The sequence below is a fragment of the Fringilla coelebs genome (assembly GCF_963513975.1).
Source record: "Fringilla coelebs genome assembly, chromosome: 14".
In the NCBI taxonomy this organism is placed as follows: Eukaryota; Metazoa; Chordata; class Aves; order Passeriformes; family Fringillidae; genus Fringilla; species Fringilla coelebs.
The window spans coordinates 2010462-2028429 of NC_140040.1; the positions used below are offsets into that span (position 1 = coordinate 2010462).

The 17968-nt window shown below is 53.4% G+C and overlaps 1 protein-coding gene across 1 annotated transcript in view; it reads right to left on the reverse strand.

Moving 5' to 3' along the window:
- Window positions 1-2862: 2862 nt before the first annotated feature.
- JPH3 (junctophilin 3) overlaps window positions 2863-17968 on the reverse strand; it is a 46151-nt gene continuing 31045 nt past the window's right edge. The window contains exons 4-5 of the mRNA XM_084215029.1: window positions 12563-13482; window positions 2863-3276 (exon numbers count right to left, since the gene is read on the reverse strand). Coding sequence (XP_084071155.1) covers window positions 3196-3276; window positions 12563-13482 — 1001 coding nt within the window. The 3' untranslated portion in view covers window positions 2863-3195. The remainder of the gene's footprint in view (window positions 3277-12562; window positions 13483-17968) is intronic.

The following is a 17968-nucleotide window of genomic DNA, read 5'->3' on the forward strand; positions in this document are numbered from 1 at the left end:
CAGTCTGGCTGTTTTCCTGGCAGGGATGCTGCCACAGCTCGGCATCTCTGGAAGCTGGGGCTCTGGGGAGTGCTGGAATCTGGGTCTTGGGTACAACCACCCAGACACCAGATGGGCTGGGAGCAGCTGATGTGGCACACGGGGTTTGTCTTCCTTCTTCCTTCTTGCTTTTCCCAAGGATGCAGTGCTGGAGCAGCCCCTCTCACACAGGTGGGGGGTCCAAATCTCCCTTCCCAAATTCCCCCTTCCCAATGGCTCTGCTGTGCCAGCCCCTCCTCATGCTGGCAGAACATAAAAATTCCAGTGCAGCCTTAAAAAATGATCCAAACCTTCAACTGACCAAGTGCAGCTGCCAGCCTGGACATAAAGCAGCAGGGCTGGATAATTTCCATGGATTTATGGCCCACCTTGATGGGCATTTTAATGGGCCTTAGGTAGATCTGCAGGAGCCAGGCTCATAAGACAGGGAAATACACTGAATTACCTCTCTCTCTGGGCTACTTCTCAGGAATATTTCTGGCCTTGGGCAAATGTGAAAAGCCCAGGACTGAGACAAATCTCTCAACTCTCTGGGATTAAGAAAGGAATCATTATTTTGGACTGTGTGGGTTGGGAGCCAATTAATATTAGTCTGTGGCTGTCTTTCCTACTGAGCAAACCTCAGCTTGACTGAGTGGAACAGAGAGCTGAAAAATCCCGTGCTGGTCCAGAGGCAAGAGCAGGAATAACTGGGCAGGCAGCAGTGGGAAAAATCCAGTCAGGAAACCACCAGTGCTTTTATTTGATGGATAACAAGAGGCATTTTGGTGCTGTTTTACAGATATCTAAATATCTGTGTCTGCAGGGCTGTATTTAACCTGCTCCTGACAGGACCTTTGTGTCCTGCACTCTAATGCATCAAAAAAAGAAAGTCCTCTAGAGTCTTTCCAAAGAGTGGAAGCAGAATTCCAAATCCCAGGGGTGAATTCCCAAGGCTGCAATCTCAGTATGTTTTTTTGGTTCATTTCAAGGGTGCAGCAAGCCTTGAAGAGGGAAAAAAAATTATGACTAAGGACCCAAAAGGAAAATCCAAAACAACACAAAAAAAGGAAGAGGTGGGAAGATGATGGACAGTTACTGTGGAAAATGGAATTTCAAAATTATCCTTTCCCCTGTCCACCCATAGCCCTGTGCCTGGAAAGGGAAAGGAAGGAGAAGAGGAAGCAAAACTGCGACAGGAGGGAATCAGACCATGTAAGGAAAAGAACTGAATTTAACTGGCACATGCTCTAATCCTTAGTTTATTTCTGGTTAAAAATATAGCAATCCAGTGCAGTGTAATAAGAAATCTGCTGAAAAGGTAGCAGAGAAACAGCTAAAACAGAAGCAAAGCAAAGCTGAGTCCACGAGTCCGGGCTGGATCCAACAACTCTGGACGTGAATGTCAGGGAGGGCTTTTCCCTCCTTCCCCACCCCCAAAATCTCCTGGGAGGGTCTCACCCCCCTCGGGAGCTGCCACCCTCCTGCACCCTTCTCCTGCTGCTGCAGCTGCAGGGGGGGATGAGGGTGGGATTTGGTCCCTGGCCCTGCCAAATCCCAAAGGAGCCGTGGGAGCTGCTGGTGGGGGAGCACCGAGGGGAGGGATGGGAGCTTTGGGAGCGCCGCTGCCCAGGGCTGGAGCTGAGAGCACGCTGTGTGATCGGCACCAGGACAGCTCAGAACAGGGATACGCATCTTTAATGAGTATGCAGATTATCCGTGGGGACAGGGAGGGGACAAAAATCAAGGCAGGCATAGTACAAAGATGGTAGAAACGAACAAATTAAGTGACATAGAAAAAAAAAAAAAAGAAAGAAAATACATCCTTAGAGGCTGCCATTGCCAATGATGTTTGGTTTGATTTTCTTTTTTTTTTTCTTTTTTTTTTCTTTTTTTTTCTTTTTTTTTTTTTTCTTTTTTTTTAAATACAGGGACATGTTGGAAGCTGGAATATACATCCTGCATTACAAAGTGCAAAATACTACATGCTCAGAGCCCAAGCATGATGTCTGAAACAGTCCACAGCAAGATGTAAGAGACAAACCCACCACCCTCTCCCACCTCTCTGGGACATGCTCCAGGTGCTCCTCCCCAGGTGCCTTTGAGAAACAGTTGGATTTTTGCTTGGTTTTGTTTTATTGTCATCCTCAGTGGATTGGAATTGAGCCCTCTGTCCCCTGTCCCTCCCCACCCTGCTCCCTGTGCACATTTTTTGGGATGGGCTGGATGCTCCTCACCAGCACAGCACCATCAGCCACTCCATCTGTGCTGCTGGAGGTTCCTCCAAGGGTTTTTTTGGGGGGATTTTTAGCCAGGAGAAATTTGCTGTGAATTAAAAGTAGCTCTGGGTGATTTTCCTGCCTTGCCATGGGTGAGGAGCAGCCTGGGGAGGAGAAGTGAAGGCAGGAGGGTGCTGGGGCTGCTGCTCACACCTCGTGTTCCCTATTCCCCCCTGCCCCGAGGAATTCTGCAAAAAGCCAATTTTTGTTTTAAAAACAAGGATCAGAACGGGGCCTGTTCTGCCATTTTTCCATCCAGGCAGGGTTCATTCCTTCCCTGTGCTCCTTCTCTCCTCCTTCTCACAGCAGCATTCCTCCATTTCCAAAGGGTGAAAAGCCTGGTTCTGCTTTTCTCTCCCATTTATCATTAAAGCTGTTGTGGATTTCCCTGGGAAGCTCAGCCTGGAGCATCCCAAACCCCAGCCCTACTCCACCCAAACTCTCCCCATCGTCCCCTTGTCTCATCTCCATTTTGGGGTTCATTGCTGTTGTTACAAAGACAATTTTTTTCTTTTGGGGGGGGGTGAGGGGAAGGGAAACAAGGTTTTTTCTTTTGTTGGGATTCCTTCTCATCCTTCCCAGTGTTGGGGGGGCAGAGTGTTGATAGCATTTTGCCATGCCACACAGCATAGTGTTATACAAGCAAAGAATTTTGGCTAAAATCCAAAAAACATTACCCAGGAAAAAAGGCAAACTGTGAGTGAGACTCGATCATTTGTTGTTCTTCTGTGAAAAGACTTGGAAATTGTCAGAGGACAGTTCGAGTTATGATTTTTCCCTTTGTTTTTTTTGTTGTTGTTGTTGTTTGGTTCAGGTTTTTTTGTTTTGTTTTGTTGTTGTTTTTTTTTCCCCCATTCATACATGTAACTGTTATTTTTGCAAACAAGACAGTCTTGAATTAGATGAAAAAGTTAATAAACAAAATGGCGACTCCAATATTTAGTAAGATCACCATGACTACCAGGATGGGAGCTGAACCCTGCAAGAGAAACAGAAGGACAGGAATTAGATGGATCCTTGGAATTCTGCAGGGATTCCAGGAGAATCTGGGGAGAATCCAGGAGAATCTGCTCTGGGGAGTCCAGGCAGCTCTGGGGATTAGCAGATCCCGACTGACACCTCCCAAAGTGCCCAGGAACCCTTGGAGGATTTTTGAAGCTGCCACACAAACACTTGGCTGTACCTACCCCCTGATGGATCACGGATCATCCCATGCCACTGCCATAGGAACCCTGGCCTTAAAAACAGAACTAAAATTGGTTGTTTATGAGGTGGTCAATGAAAAGGAAAAAAAAAAAACACAAAAAAAAGCAGATTGTATAGGGTCTTAGAGTGGTTTGGGGATGGTTTGAAGTGTCCAGGACATTTCCTAATAAACACAGCTGTTTTCCAGGTATCCTGGACATCAGGCCAGCACATGGGGGTCCATGTTCAGGCAACATTTTGGGAATGCTCTAATAACCATTCCTGAGTTTATATGGACTAAATTAAGCTCCTGGGAACCACCTGGGAGTGTCCAAGGCCATGTTGGACAGGGCTTGGAACAACCTGGGATGGTGGAAGGTGTCCCTGCCATGGCAGGGGTGGGATGGGCTTTAAGGTCCTTCCAACCCAAACCATGCCAGGATTCTGTGATTTCACCTGGAAAGCATTGCAGGGGCCCCACTGCAGCTGCCCTGGGCACACCCCCACCCCAGCTGGGCTGCACATCCCAGGAATGGTTCAATCCCTTGGGGATCATCCATTGCTTCCCCTGGAGCACGTCCTGGACAATCCTGTGGGACCCCACCAACATCCCAGCAACGTTAGGGCACTGCAGCCAGCCCTCCAACACATCCTTCTGCAGGACACTGGTCAGGAAAACATCCCTAGCACCTCATCCATCCTGACATCTCATCCATCCTGGCACCACCATCCATCCTGGCACCTCATCCCTGGTGCCATGGTGTGAGCATGGCTCACACAGGGCGAGTGCTGCTGGCAGCAGGTGGGTGGTTGCTTTTTCTTGGATTTGCTGGGATCCTCAGCTATTCCTGCTGCATCCCAGGGCTTGGATGCTCCAAACGCTTTTCCCCAGGCTCCTTCCCCCTCCTGGCATTCTCCACATCGCTGGGATGGAGTGGGGACAGGACTGGGCACCCCCTGGGAGCTTTCCCTGGGTGGCTCTGAGGAGCTGCTGGTAAAGGAACGGGGAAAAGCAGCTCCCAGCTGCCCGGGGATGGTTTCTGTTCCGAGCAGCCTGATTCAGCTGGCGCTTGGGAGTGGGTGGGAGCGAGGATGCTGGAGCCTGCTGGAAAGGCATATTTGTAGCTTAGCAACAGGGTCAAAGGCAGCCAAACCAAGGCAGGGATTGCGGAGAGCAGCCAGGTACCCATCCAGGGCTGGCTGCTCCCGGCAAACCTCTCCTCCTGTGCCACAAAAAGCTTCCAAAGGCAGCAACCACCCCCTGCTCGCTGCTCCTTCCCTTCCCTGGCCCGGCCGTGCCAAGCCCGGCCTTGCTGGCGCTGGGAGGGATTAGCTGCATTTCAGAAGATTATTGGGTTTTAGGGTTTTTGAGCTGCTGGTAATATAATAACAGATTGCAGGCGATTATCAGTGTCATTGTTTGCCTTGGCACGGCCCCGCCGAGGCACAGAACGAGCTCCTGCCCCGGCCCCGCAGCCAGGGAGGGCTCAGCCCCATCCCTGGGCGGCTCCATGGAGGAATTCCCTGCCAAAACAGCACAGCCAGCGCTGCCCCTGCTCCAATTCCCTGTTCCCTCACTTTGGGATGCACCAGAGGTCCAGCCTTTGGGGAGGGAGCTCAGCCTTCACTGCTCACTTCTCCCAAGAAACAGCAGCAGGACAAGAGGAATCAGCCTCCAGTTGTACCAGGGATGTTCAGATTGGATATTTGGGAATAATTCTTCACCCAGGGCAGTGGTGGAGTCCCCATCCCCGGAGCTGTGTGGATATGGCGCTTGGGGACATGGAGCAGTGCTGGAGGAATGGTGGGACTCAATTCCAGAGCATTTTCCAGGTAAATGATCCCGTGGTTCTGTGATTTATACACAGGGCATCAAAGCTGTGCCCTCAGCTGGAAAACTGGGGGGGATCCAACACCTGCTCACACTGGCACCCCCGGATCCTTGTGCACAGAGGTTCTGCTCAGGCTGGGCCTGTTTGCATCCTGCAGCCATGGGCAGGGCAGGGGCAGGAGAAAATCCTTCCTTTGCCACTGCAGGCACAGGATCTGCCACATTTCCCATCCCAGGAACAGGATGACCAGGCAGGGGTGGGAGCTATTCCAACCAACCAGCTCAAATCCAGCTCACAAATTCTGCCTCCTTTTTACAGCTCCCTGTTTTTAACCCCCTCCTCCCTGTGCTGCTGTCCAGGTGGGAATGGCAGCTGCTGCTGGATAAGCAGTTTTGTCCCTCCAAAGGTTCTGTTTTAGCTCCAATTACGAATCCTGCTGCACTTCCCAGTGCTAATGCCTGCCTGATTTCTGTCTTGCAAGGTCTCACTGCCTTCCCCTCTGCTCAGGGGGAAGGTCTGCCCTTCTCCCCTCCCATGGCAGGGATGGCCTGGGAGATGTGACAGCACTGAGCATCATTCCTGCTCCGTGCCTGGGCAGGAGATGGCTCAGTGCTGGAGCTGAGCTTTGGGAGAGAGGCTTTGCCCAGCCTGGCTGCAGGGCACTGAGCTCCCTTTTGCTGCAGCAAAGAACCAGTGCTTTAAAACCAGTGGCTTTTAAACCCTTCCCTTTGTGCTCCAACCTCCAATAGGATGAATCTTTGAAAACAGGAGACACAGCCCCTGATTTGCAGCTTTGCCTGTTGCTGCCACAGTTTGGTAGGGCCAAATTTCAATTTTTTACAATAATATCCCTGGAGTCCTTCACAGGAGAAGAAAAACATCTGCCAAGGATGGGAATCTACACCAAATATCAGCTGGGCAAAAGGGTCCTTCTCTATCAACAGGTTGGCTCGCCAAGGATTTTTAAGCTTTGTTTCCAACCTTAAAGAACAGAAACTTAGACCTTAACCCATGGAAACACTAAAATAGGAATAAGCCACGGTTATGGCACAGGAGTAATAACAGTAATTGTAGCTGTAGAGTAATTCCTGCCCCTCTGCCTTGTTTGTTTTTATCCTGGAACTGTTGTGTAGCAACTCTGGAGTTTTTCTGGGAATACGACGGACAGCTGGTTTACAAATGCAATTGTGGCATAATTAATTTAAGCATTAGCAATCCATTATTATCTGTTATCACAGGGTACAAGCTCTGCCTCTCTGCCATGGAAACCGGAGTGCAGGTTACCTAGGAATCCCTCCGGGATCTATTAAATGTAATTACTAAGGACTTGGATCAGCAAAAAAAAAAAAAAAAAAAAAAAAAGATATGCACCATTTTCCAGCCTCAGCACTGCAGAAAGGGCTGCAAACTTAGCAGCTCGGTGACATTTGTGCTGAATTGTCACATCATTGCCAGGAACAGGCTCTGTGAAATGGTTAAGGAGCATTTAGCAAAGGAAACATCAGGGAGCCACTTGGCTTTCTCCAGCGGATTGCAGCAGCTCCTGTGGCTCCAGGAAGGGGCCCAGGAGATGCTAAAAGTGCTTGAGTGAGTGAAAGTGAGTTGGGTGGGATGGAAAAACCTGCTTCTAGAGAAAAAAGCTAAAAAAAAAGAGAGGTTATCTTCTTAGACATATCCTTTAGCCTCTTGAAGAACTGATTTACTGATTTGTCACCCCTGGTTCAATCCTCACCTTCCAGGTGCTCAGTATTTGTTTATGTATGTTTGAAGCTCTTATTTTGAGATTTCTATTCTAAAAACAGCAGTCAAAATTTGTTTCTAATGCAGTGAAAAGCTGGTGTTTGGCCCCAAATTTTCCAAGCTAAGAGATGGAATTGGGCTCAATCCCCATATCCAGATGACAGGAGCAGAGCCAGAAAAAAGTGCTCCCGAGTACATCAAAGGCCCTGGAGATGAAAAGGCTTTGAAAAGGACCCTGTCGAGTTGAACATCCCATTTCTCTCTGAAGATTATTTACCTCAGGTTGTCTGAACACGAAAGGGATTAGAGGAGGAACAGTTTGTGATTATTATTTGTCTTAAGAAGAGACAACCCCTGCAGCAATGCTCAGCCCTGCCTCATTCCAGAGCTGTGATGGCAACAGGACTCCTCTTCTTCCTTATTCCCATGAAATTATGGCTTCTGTTTGTCTGGGCACTCAGCTGCCAGCTGGGATTGAGGTGAATCTGTTTGCTTGAGATGAGAGGAATAAGGAAAACCCTGGGATGATTGTGTTGGGAGACCTGGGGATGGCTCCTGATGGGGAAAGAAATAAATGGGAAAACCTGAAGCTGGGAGGCCACAGGGGTAAATCACAGGGTTTAGTCGCAGGGAGGTTAATGCCAAACAAGTCCCCAGTTCCCTTCATCCCAAAGCAGCCAAATGGGAACACCTCCATGCACAGGGGGGAAGCTTCACACCCCAAACAAGCTGGGGTGGAGAAAACACCCAGGTTTTATTTCTAACTCATTTTACGACCTTTAGGGCTAAAGGTGCCTAAAAAAGGAAAGGAAATTCATCTCCACCTGGGATGAATCCCTTCAGGAATAACCTGGCAGCTCTGGCAAGGGTGCCCCCCTGTTCCTCTAAAGTTCTTCTAAGCCTTCTGGTGTTTACATTTTTGTAATGGAGTTTCTCAACCACTTTTCATGTAAATAATGATTGTTTTGCATTCCTTTCTGGAGGAAGAGAGAATTGATGCACTGTTGGTTTGAAGAGTGTGGTTGGAGAGGTAGCAATTTCATCCTCCAATCCGTGGTCACTTTTGGAATTCTATAAATACCGAAGTCGGGAAATAAACGTGCTTTTTTTTTGCCTTGGACATCTCAGCGTGTGAGTGTCGTTCATTTCGTGTCCTATTGCAACAGCAAGGGGAGATCCAGCGGGGAGGTGCCGCTGCCGTGCCGGGGGAGGCTGTGCCGAGCCCCGTGCCCGCAGCCCCGGCTCCGGCAGCTCGGCAGCTCCCTGCAGATTGGCTGCGTGCTCCTGCCTTCCCCCAGCGACAGCGAAACCTGCCTGCAATATCTGCTGGCAAATCCGCCCCTCAGCCGCTCGCTGCCGGAGGAGGGAAGGAGGGAGGGAGGGAAGGAGGGAGGGAGAGGCTGTCGGGATCCCTCCCCGCCACCCCCGCAGGGCCACGGGGGGCTCTCGGAGATCCCTCAGCCGGGAGATGCCTTCAGAGCCTCTGCTGCTGTTCCTTCCCCAGGAATTTTTGCCTTTGGGCTGGGATTTGCTCTGTGTGACGCTGCGGGGAACAGTCAGGGCTGGCTTTGGGCTTTTGCCCTCACGTCCCTGGGGTGCGGTGGGACAAGGCACCGTGAAGGGCCGGGCCTGGAGCCCCCTCACGGCCCCGGTGCTGAGGGGCCGGGCCTGGAGCCCCCTCACGGCCCCGGTGCTGAGGGGCCGGGCCTGGAGCCCCCTCACGGCCCCGGTGCTGAGGGGCCGGGCCTCGAGCCCCCTCACGGCCCCGGTGCCCTCAGGCAGAGCAGGGCTGTCCCTGAAGGCTCTGGGAGAGCTGGGGGTCGCCGCTGCTGAACGGGGACAGGGTGATGGAGCAGGCGGTGCCTGAGCCCGGCCCTTCCCGCTGAGCTGCTCCGTGCCCAAAGCGCTTCTCCTCCCTTCCAGAAGTGGCAGATGTGCAGCACCTGCAGGGAAGGAGATCTGCTCCCTTCTCTTCCTCCCCAGCCCTGCCACGGGCTGTGGTTTGTGGATAAAACGCTCGCTGGAGTTTTAGAAAGCTCCTTTCCCTTGCCAGTCTCTCAACAATTCCTTTTTCCCTTTCCCGTTTTAGTTCTCCTCAAAGGCTCCAGGAACCTGTGAAGCATCCAGGCCCAGGCTTTGTGCCTTGTGGGCCTTTAAGGCTGGGAAGGATGGGGACATTCCCATAAATCCCTTAATCCCACAACACCGGCACCAGTCCTGGTGCGTTGGCTCCTGTTTTCCTCTGTCCCAATGCTGACAATTGCTCTGAGTTTGTCCTCTGGGTGCTGGGGTCAGTGCCCACTGAAGCACAGAGAGATCAAGTGGCCTTAAATGTCATTTTAAAGCATTAGTGTGGCTCAGTGACCCCAAAACCCCCAAATCCCCTGAGAGCCAACACCAAGCAGTGCTGAATTTCATCGACGTTACTGAGCCGTGGCCTGAAGAAATAACCTTTATGAGAGGATTTTTCAATTTCTGGTGTGCAGCCCCAACAAAGGGGGTGGTTCTGGGAGCTTCTTTTAAAGGACTGGGGAAAAGTGACAGAGGAGAATAAAGTTCCTACAGCTCCTACAGACTCCTCTGTGGAGTCTGCATGCCTGCCTGTGCAGCTTTGGAAAAGCTTGGATTCAAAGCCCCATGGCTCCCAGCTTGTTTTTCAGACAGGAATCAGGAGCAGTGATTTTTTTGGGGTGTGTTTTTGTGAGACCTGCAGCCCTAGCCCGTTCCAGCATTGCCAGAGGTGTGCTGCCTCTGGAAGATGGAGCTACCACTCCAGGACAGAGCCAAACCCTGGGCTCATGAATGGCTTGTACAGAGCTGGTTTAGGGCAGATTATTTTTAAAACAAGCTAAGCTGTGAGGGTGACCTCGCTTCTGCTCAGGGATACCTCAGGTAGGGCAAAAATAGCCATGCTCAGCTCCGAGCATCCCTTCTGCTCATGGCAGCTCCTTTCTCTGGGAGCCCAGCTGGAGGGAGCTGGGAGCTGCCCTTGGAGCCCCTCCTTTTCAGGGGGCTGGCACTGCTGGCACCCAGGGGAGAGGCTGGAGCAGTGTGGGCTCTCACACACCTGTCCACACTGCCTTGCCTTGCCAGGCCCCAGGGAAGGGGGATTTCAGGCCAGTGTGGGGAATTGGGCTTCTGGCGGGCCTGGGGAGCCTTGATTTGCTGTGGGGGGATGTGGAGCTGGAGCAGGATGCAGGGGGGGTTGCAGGATGCAATGTGTGAGTGTCCTGTGCTGTGTGGGGATGGATGTGGGGTCTGTGGGATAAATCCTTCCCCCTCAGCCTTCCCCTCCTCCTCCTCCTCCTCAGGGATTCACCACTCCCTGAGGTCTGAAATGCTTCTGATGGCAGGTGAGGTCACGGGTTTGGGCAGAAGGTTGGAAGCACAGATCCTGCACCTCCCATTTCTCCCCTACACTTTCCCCTGCTCCTGTCCAGCCACCCCCTCTCTGCCAGGCCACTCGAACAAAACCCTGCTAGCACCGTGCAATTCCTGCTAGAACAAATTGTTGCTGGCATTGTGGGTTATTTAAATCCACATATTATCTCTTCCTCTGTATTACATTAGCTTCCTCCCAAACCTTCGCCATCTGTTCCACCCTCGGTTATGAATGTGAGAAAACTGAACATGCTGCTCCACAGCTCCAGCACTTCCAAAGTAGGATGTGCATCCTAATGGCTTTTCCGTGCACTTCTCCACGCAGGCTGGGCCCTTCCTTAGTGGCCGGGACTCGCTGGGAATGGCCAAGAATGTCTTGGTGGCAGTTTGCCTCCAGCCATGTGGAGAGAGGTTTATTGTGACAGCTCTGAGGTGGGAGCACATCTGCACATCTGATGGGCTGGGTGGGGACACAGCTCAGGGCTGCTTGTGCTACTGATCTCCCCAAAATCACGTGGCTCTCAGTGAGGAGAAACAGTGGTTTCATCCCTCCTGGGGGCCCTGTGTCTCCCAGGTTGTGTTGTCAGAGGTGCTGGAACATCTGCGCATCCCACGGCCTTGCCAGGGCTGTGTCTGTGCAATTACTGCTGCTGCTCTTCCCCTCTGGGAGCCTGTCAGGCTCCTAATGCTGCCTGTCATGTCTCCAGTGCTTCCCAGGCAGGGAAGGACAGCCTCTATGGCTCTGGTTTTCCAGGGCTGCAGGATGTGCCCTGTGGAGCCCCTGTGCTCAGCTCCCCCTCGGTGCTGGGGGGAAGCTGCTGAGCCTGAGCCCAGGGATGGGGAGGCAAAGAGCTACAGAGCTGCTGGGGGGGGGATTTATCAGCAGGGGAGCTGGGGCAGATCCATCCTTCCTGCATCCCAGATTGTTCTGGGGGGGATTTATCCACAGCTCCAGCTGGGGCAGATCCATCCTTCCTGCATCCCAGGCTGCTCCCTCTTCTTTCTGCACCTCAGCTCTGCTGGCGGGTGCTGGAGGAGCAGGGACACTGCAGCCATGGCAAATGTCACCACACCTCACACACCTTGATGCCTCTTGCCTGAATTTTCAGCTTGACTGACAAATTAATTTCAGTTTCGTGACCAGGCACCATCCTGTGCTCCCCTGACAGGGAGATTCAGCTCCTTCCTGCTGAAATGTCACCTCCTGAGCGTGACAGGTTTTCCATTTCTCTTGGGTAGGTCTGGGGTGTCCTCATGGGACACCTCCAGCCCTGCCCTGTTTTTGGGCAAGGGACAAGGGACAGTTTGGGGTAGTGCTGGCTTCCCCAGTGCTCCCAGCAGACCCCATCACCTCTCCTGTCAATACCAAACCAATGGAGACAACAAGTGAGGAAATTTCTAATGGGAAATCCAAGAATCCTCAAAAAACAAGACTGCAAAAAACCTAAAACCCACCCAGCTCAGCCTTCTCCTGAGGAGGTTCAGCCCTGTCCAGGTCCTGTCTGAGCTGGTGATGTCCAACCTTAGACCATCCCCTCCCCAGGCAGTTCATTACAGCCCTCACCTCATTAGCCATGGTTAATGGCTCACCCTCCTTGACTTTAAGCCCATTAATTCTGTTAGTGGAGAACAGATTATTCCCTTCCACTTGCAGCAGCTTTTAAGATCACTCTGTCTTCTCTCCTGAACACCTTCCCAGCAGCTACATCATGCCCAAAGTGTCCTTATCTCCCCCAAAATGAGGAGCCTAGGGTGGGGTGTCTCACAAGGAGCTGTCCTGGAGCAGCAGGAAGCTCTGTGGCCATAACCATAAACCCAAGGAAACATCACCAATGTCTTGGCTGCTCCTGCAGCTTTCCCACCAAATTCCCAGCAATAATCAATTTTTATTGCTGGTCCAGGGGCTGGGCTGCAAAACTCCATCCTCCAGGGAATGCTCCCAGCACAGTCTGCAGGGAACTTGCCACACCAATGTCCAGCAGAGTGGGAGAAGGGAGGAGAGGGCATTCAAGGCACATACCCACGCTAATTCACATTTTCCGCATTTCCCTCCCATCCTGCTCCACTCAGCCCCACAACAGCCCGAGGCTTTCAGGCCAGAATTGCACACCCAGTGCCTTCACTCACCGTACTGGATTTGAGCGCATCCCCACTGTCCTCTTCAGATTCTAGTGCAACAGGTAAAGATTTCTGTGGCGGGGAGAAGGTTAAGTCCCACCTCAGTAGCCGAGGTTCAGCTTTGTCCCCAAATCTCAGGTTTTCCAGTTTCTGCACCGTGGGCTCGGCAGAGGAAGCTGGCCTGAAATTCTCTTTGTTCTGGGACTTAGACCTCAGTCTCTGAACCCCGAAGCCCCGCTCTTCCCCGCGGTGCTCGTCAGCCACGCTCCTGCAGCCTCCCCCTTTGCTGTAGTGTCTTTTTTGGGTGTGAATCTCTTGCATATAAGAATCCATCCTCATGAGGGGCTTCATCTCCATCTCGTAATTGCTCATCTTCTCCTCATCCAGCTCAAGCAGCTTGGAGCTCCCTGAGCTGTGGTTGTGGGACCTGTGGTGGGAAGTCCATGAAACCGTGGCTGGGGAATCTGTCCACCTCTCTCTCGGCTTGTGGTTGGAGGCCGAATGTTTGTGTCCCCCGCTCCGACCTCTGTAGTCTTCGGGGCCAGCGGTGGAGCCCAGCTGCCCGCTGCGCATCGTCCCGCTCCTCCCGGCGCGGCTCCCGCCCACCTTCTCTTCGCTCCAGCTGTTGGGGCGCAGGTAATCCCCGCCACGCCCCTCCAGCAACATCTGGATCTCGCCGCCCCTCTCTTCGTCCACCGAGACCTGCCTGGAGAAGTGGGCGCTCTTGTTCCTGCAGGAGGGGCCGAGGGGCGGCGTGGAGCAGGGGCTGGCGGGGAAGCTCTGCAGCGGGCTGTCCTCGGGGGTCAGGTCGGACGGGGTGGTCCCTTTGCGGTACAGCTCGGGGCTCTCTTGCTGCAGGGGCGTCCCGGTGGAGAGGACCTCGATGTCATCGCTCGAGTTCTGCCGCTTCGGCCGCTGGCATTCGAGCCCTTCGGGGACAATCGTGGAGAGGAGAGAAGGGAAAGGGGAAGGCAACAGGATTATTTCTGGTGCATGGATGCCCCGAGGGTTTTTCGTGGCACGGAACAGGGAGCAGAGGGTTGGGTGGTGGGAAGCAGTGGGGTGGGATTGTCACAGCTGCTGGCAGCACTAGCGTGACACAAAAGTTGCCCTCAGCCCTGCCCTGCAGAGCCACAGCAATGGTTTTCCAATCCTAGAGGTGCAGAGAAGCCACCAGCAATGCAGAGCTGCTGGGAAGAGGTTCTGATAGGGTTTTGGGATCCATCTGACCACAATTCCTATCAGTTCCCAGTCTGGAAGCTTGGGAAGGGAAATCTGTGACATGGCTGGTGGCACACCCCGTGCTCTGTGTTTGTGTGTGCTGGGTGCCACTGGGACCACCCTGGGTGTGCTGGGTGTCACCAGGATCCCCCTGGGTGTCACTGGGATCACCCCACACCAACAGCCCTCACCCCCCTCCTGGATGGGAACCACCTCAGTTTTCATCTGCCAGGTGCAGGAGGGAAACAGCCACATCTGGGCAGGTGTGCAAGAAAAAACCCACAAACCTCACATCCAAGAGTTTTCCTGCCCCACACAGCCCAGCAGGACATGGAAATTTCCCTGCTCAGCCCCGGGATGGGATGGAAGGACAGGGCTGGTTGTTCAGGGCCACCTGAGGCCAGCACCCCCCATCCTCCTCATCCCACTGGAGGCTCCTCATTCCTTCAGCTCAGAGACTTCCCAGGCAGGGTCACCCTGGGGATGGGTACATCAGGAGGGGCTGAATGTCTTCTGCTGCTGGAGGAACATGGAACAAAAACCTCCAACGTGTTCATCACTGATGAAACACCAAACGATTTCAAGCGAGCTAATAGTGGTTAATTCTCCTTTTCCCCTCTCCAGTCATTCCCAGCTAAAGCCATGCTAAATTAGGTGAATAATTTGATAAATATATTAAGTGCCTAATGCCCCTGAAATGCATCTAATTGTGATTGCTATGGTGAGACAAGAAACGAGTCTTGAAAAGGGAGAGCTCAATTTTCATGCCATCCTTTAAAAATGAACGCTCGGCAGTGCCTGCTCAGGTCTCTCCATTTCTGCTGGGCAATTTTCTCTCTTGAATCTTTTTGGGAGCTGCTGGGATGTGCCTTCACCCCTGCCAGGGCTGGGATACACACAGGGAATGCAGGAGTCCCCGTTGGAGCACTGGCAAGGAGGGAAACAGTGAAAAAATTGCTTGGAAATCTACCCAAGCAATTTATGGGAAATGGTCTCCTAATGACTCGAGATTTTGGGATGATAATCACATAGTACAGCCTTCATTTTTCCCCTGTTTGTATGTGGGAGACTGAACCTCCTGGGGTTTATCCAGAGCCCCTGAAAAGTGCTGGTATTGGTGGGAAATTGCTGAGAAGGAGAAAGGTAGAGCTCACCCCTCTGTTTTCCTGCAGAGTATCTGTCTCTGGTATAAAGGACAAGATTCTTTGGGGCTGTTTTCCAGTCATTCCTGTCCTAGCCACCTTCCAAGATCCCAAATGGGAAGCTGAGGCACAGAGGGAATAAAGGATTTCACGTGAGGAAGCTGGAAAGTCACCTGTGGGAATTGACACACCCAAGGTTTTGGGCTTTATCTTTCCCATTTCAGGGATTTTGCTAGAGTTCCAGGGATTTGCAAGCTTCCCATCTCCAAGGCCTCCAGAGCTGATGTCCAGCCCCACAACCAGCCACAGCCTGGCTACACCCACTGCTGCTGTTCCCAGAGCCCCAGAGAGGGGACAAGAAACCCCAGAGATGCTCCCCACAGCCACACCAGGGAGATGGCATCGAATCTCCCTCATCCCAAACCTTCCCAGCCCCAATACTCAGGGGGCTCTGCCTTTCCTGGCTTAATCCCTGAGGGCTGGGGCTGTGGGAGAAGCAGGACTGGGCCTGCTGGGGCACAGCTGGGGCACTGCTGCCCCCCAGCCCCGCAGCCCGCAGGGATGGAGGCGTTTCCTTGTGCAGAAACTCTGTGGATGCAGCGGGGCCCTTTCGGCACCCGAGGATGTGCAACAATTATCCGGAGCTAAAATTAGCCCCGGGACACGTGATGTTCCTGGAAGAAGGGTTGTGAGAGCGAAGGAAGATGCAGAGCACCGAATGTGGATTTCCAGCAGGATGGAGGCAGCCGAGCCTGGCCTCTGAGGCTTCAAAGATAAAGCTGAGGAGTCACGTTTGGGATTTGGGAGCCTCTGGCTCTGTGTGCTGCTGTCTCCAGGGAGGGGACTCGGTTTTGCAGCACCACCCAAGCCTGGGTGATCCTGCTGTATGCAGGAATTGGGGTTGATGGGCACCTGGAGATGCCCATGGCTGATGGGCAGGGGAACCATGGGCGAGAGGGCATTGCAGGATACAAAACAGGGATACTTCAGTTTTTACCTTCCAGGAGCTTCAGCTGTCATGGGGTGCCCAGGGCTGATGCTGAGGTGGGCACAGACCTCTCTGTGGTGTCCCACAGCACCTACAAACCCCTCTGAGGGGGCCACCCAGCGCCCCTGGCACTCGCTGTGCCAGGTGGGTGGTACCCACACCCACATCCCTGACAGGAACATATCCAGCACCCAGCATCCCATGGAAAGGGAGCACAGCCAGCACCCAGGGGGTGGGTGGCACTCAGCACCCACCGCAGCACGCCGTGGGTGGCACTGGGGACCTGCAGCACCCTGCAAGGGAGCACAGCCAGCACCCAGGATCCTGAACGAGGAGGGCACGTCCAGCACCCACAATTCTGAATGTGGGGGGCACAGCCAGAACCCACAATTCTGTATAAGGGCGGCACATCGAACACCCAGGATGCCGTGCAAGGAAGGGCATTTAGAGCACTCACAATCCTGTGAAAGGGGGGCATATCCACCACCCACAATTCTGAATATGGGGAGCACATCCAGCACCCATAATTCTGAATAATGAGGGCACATAGAGCACTCAAAATTTTGAATAATGGGGGCACACCCCGCACCCACGATCCTGTGTAGGGTGGGCATGCAGAGCCCCTGCAATGCCGGTAGGGTGGAGGCAGCCCTCTCAATCCCCGCCCCGGCTGTCCCCAGCCCGAGGTGGCGGCTCTGTGGGTGACACAGCCACTCGCACCCATCACCCGCCCGAGCGGCTCCGCGGGCGCTGCCAGCCCTCCCGGCACATCTGGGATGCTGTGTTTGTTTTTTAATGCGCTCTAAGTGGAACCGCCTTCCTTCCCTGCCCTCCCCTCCCGTGGCTCACACAACCCCCCAGACAGAGCTCCAGCCACACAAACCCCAGCTCGAGTGAAGCGCCACGGCCCCGTCCAGGAGCTAGTAAAAAATGTATTACCTAAAAATATCTTTCCAAGAGGTGATTTAAACCAGCAAAGTCTCCTGGCAGGAGGAAATGGAGATGAGGAACATCTCAGGGCTGGAGAAGCCCCTGGGAGCACGCAGCCCTGCGAGAAAGCTCAGATCTGCCGTGTACTGATGGGGCTGGGCAGGAGGAGGGATGGGCGGGTTTGGAGCGGGCTGAGCCTCCTCCCGCAGCCGGGAGATGCGGGGGATGCAGGGGATGCTCGGACCGGCCCTGCCTGGGGATGTGCCCCGGCTCAGGCTGCTGCAGCCCCCAAAGCTGAGCCATGGGATGCCCCCGGCCGCCCCCGCAGCTCGGTGAGGCGAGCACCGGGCCGGGCTGGGCCAGCAGAGCCCATGGTCCCTTGTCCCCGAGCTCGGGAGCAGCCCTGAGTCACCGCAGCAGCCCCTGGAGCAATTAAAGCGAGTGAGTAATCCTCGCTGAGCTGGGAGAGGGAGAACAATGACAGCCTCCTCCCGAGGAGGGCTCGGGGATGGAAAACTTCTCAATAAACCCAGCCACACATTAATTATGATGTTAATTATTGCTGGGGGGACTTGGAGCGTCCCATTCCCAGTCGGCTGCAGACCCCAGCCCGACCCGGCTCGGCTTGGGCTTTGTCCTCCCCAAGCCTTTGGTGAGCAAAAATGTGAATAAATCAACAAGGAATGGTGAAAATGATGGAGGGAAGAAGGGAGGGTGGGAGGGAGGGAGGGAGGCAGGAAGGAAGGAAGGAAGGAAGGAAGGCAGGAAGGCAGGAAAGCAGGAAGGCAGGAAGGCAGGAAGGAAGGAAGGAAGGAAGGAAGATCGATCAAGTGCGGATTTTTCCCAGGGACTGATTTGCACGGCCGAGGGAAGGGTCAGGTCCCAGTGGGTCCAAACTTTCCAAAGCAATCAGGAGCTGCACAAGCCAGGGGTGTAAAGTCAGTGGTGACCTCTGGGATCATCTGTGTTTGCATCCAGAGCCCTCGTTGGGCTCTTTCTTTGCAAGCACCAAGGGCTTTGAACTAAAAACTTGAGGGAAAAGAGGAAATACCAGGAAAAAAGCCCTGAACGAGGTGGAACTGCTGGATACTGAGAGCCCTGCTCTAAATCTCCCCAAACCTGGTGTTCCATGGA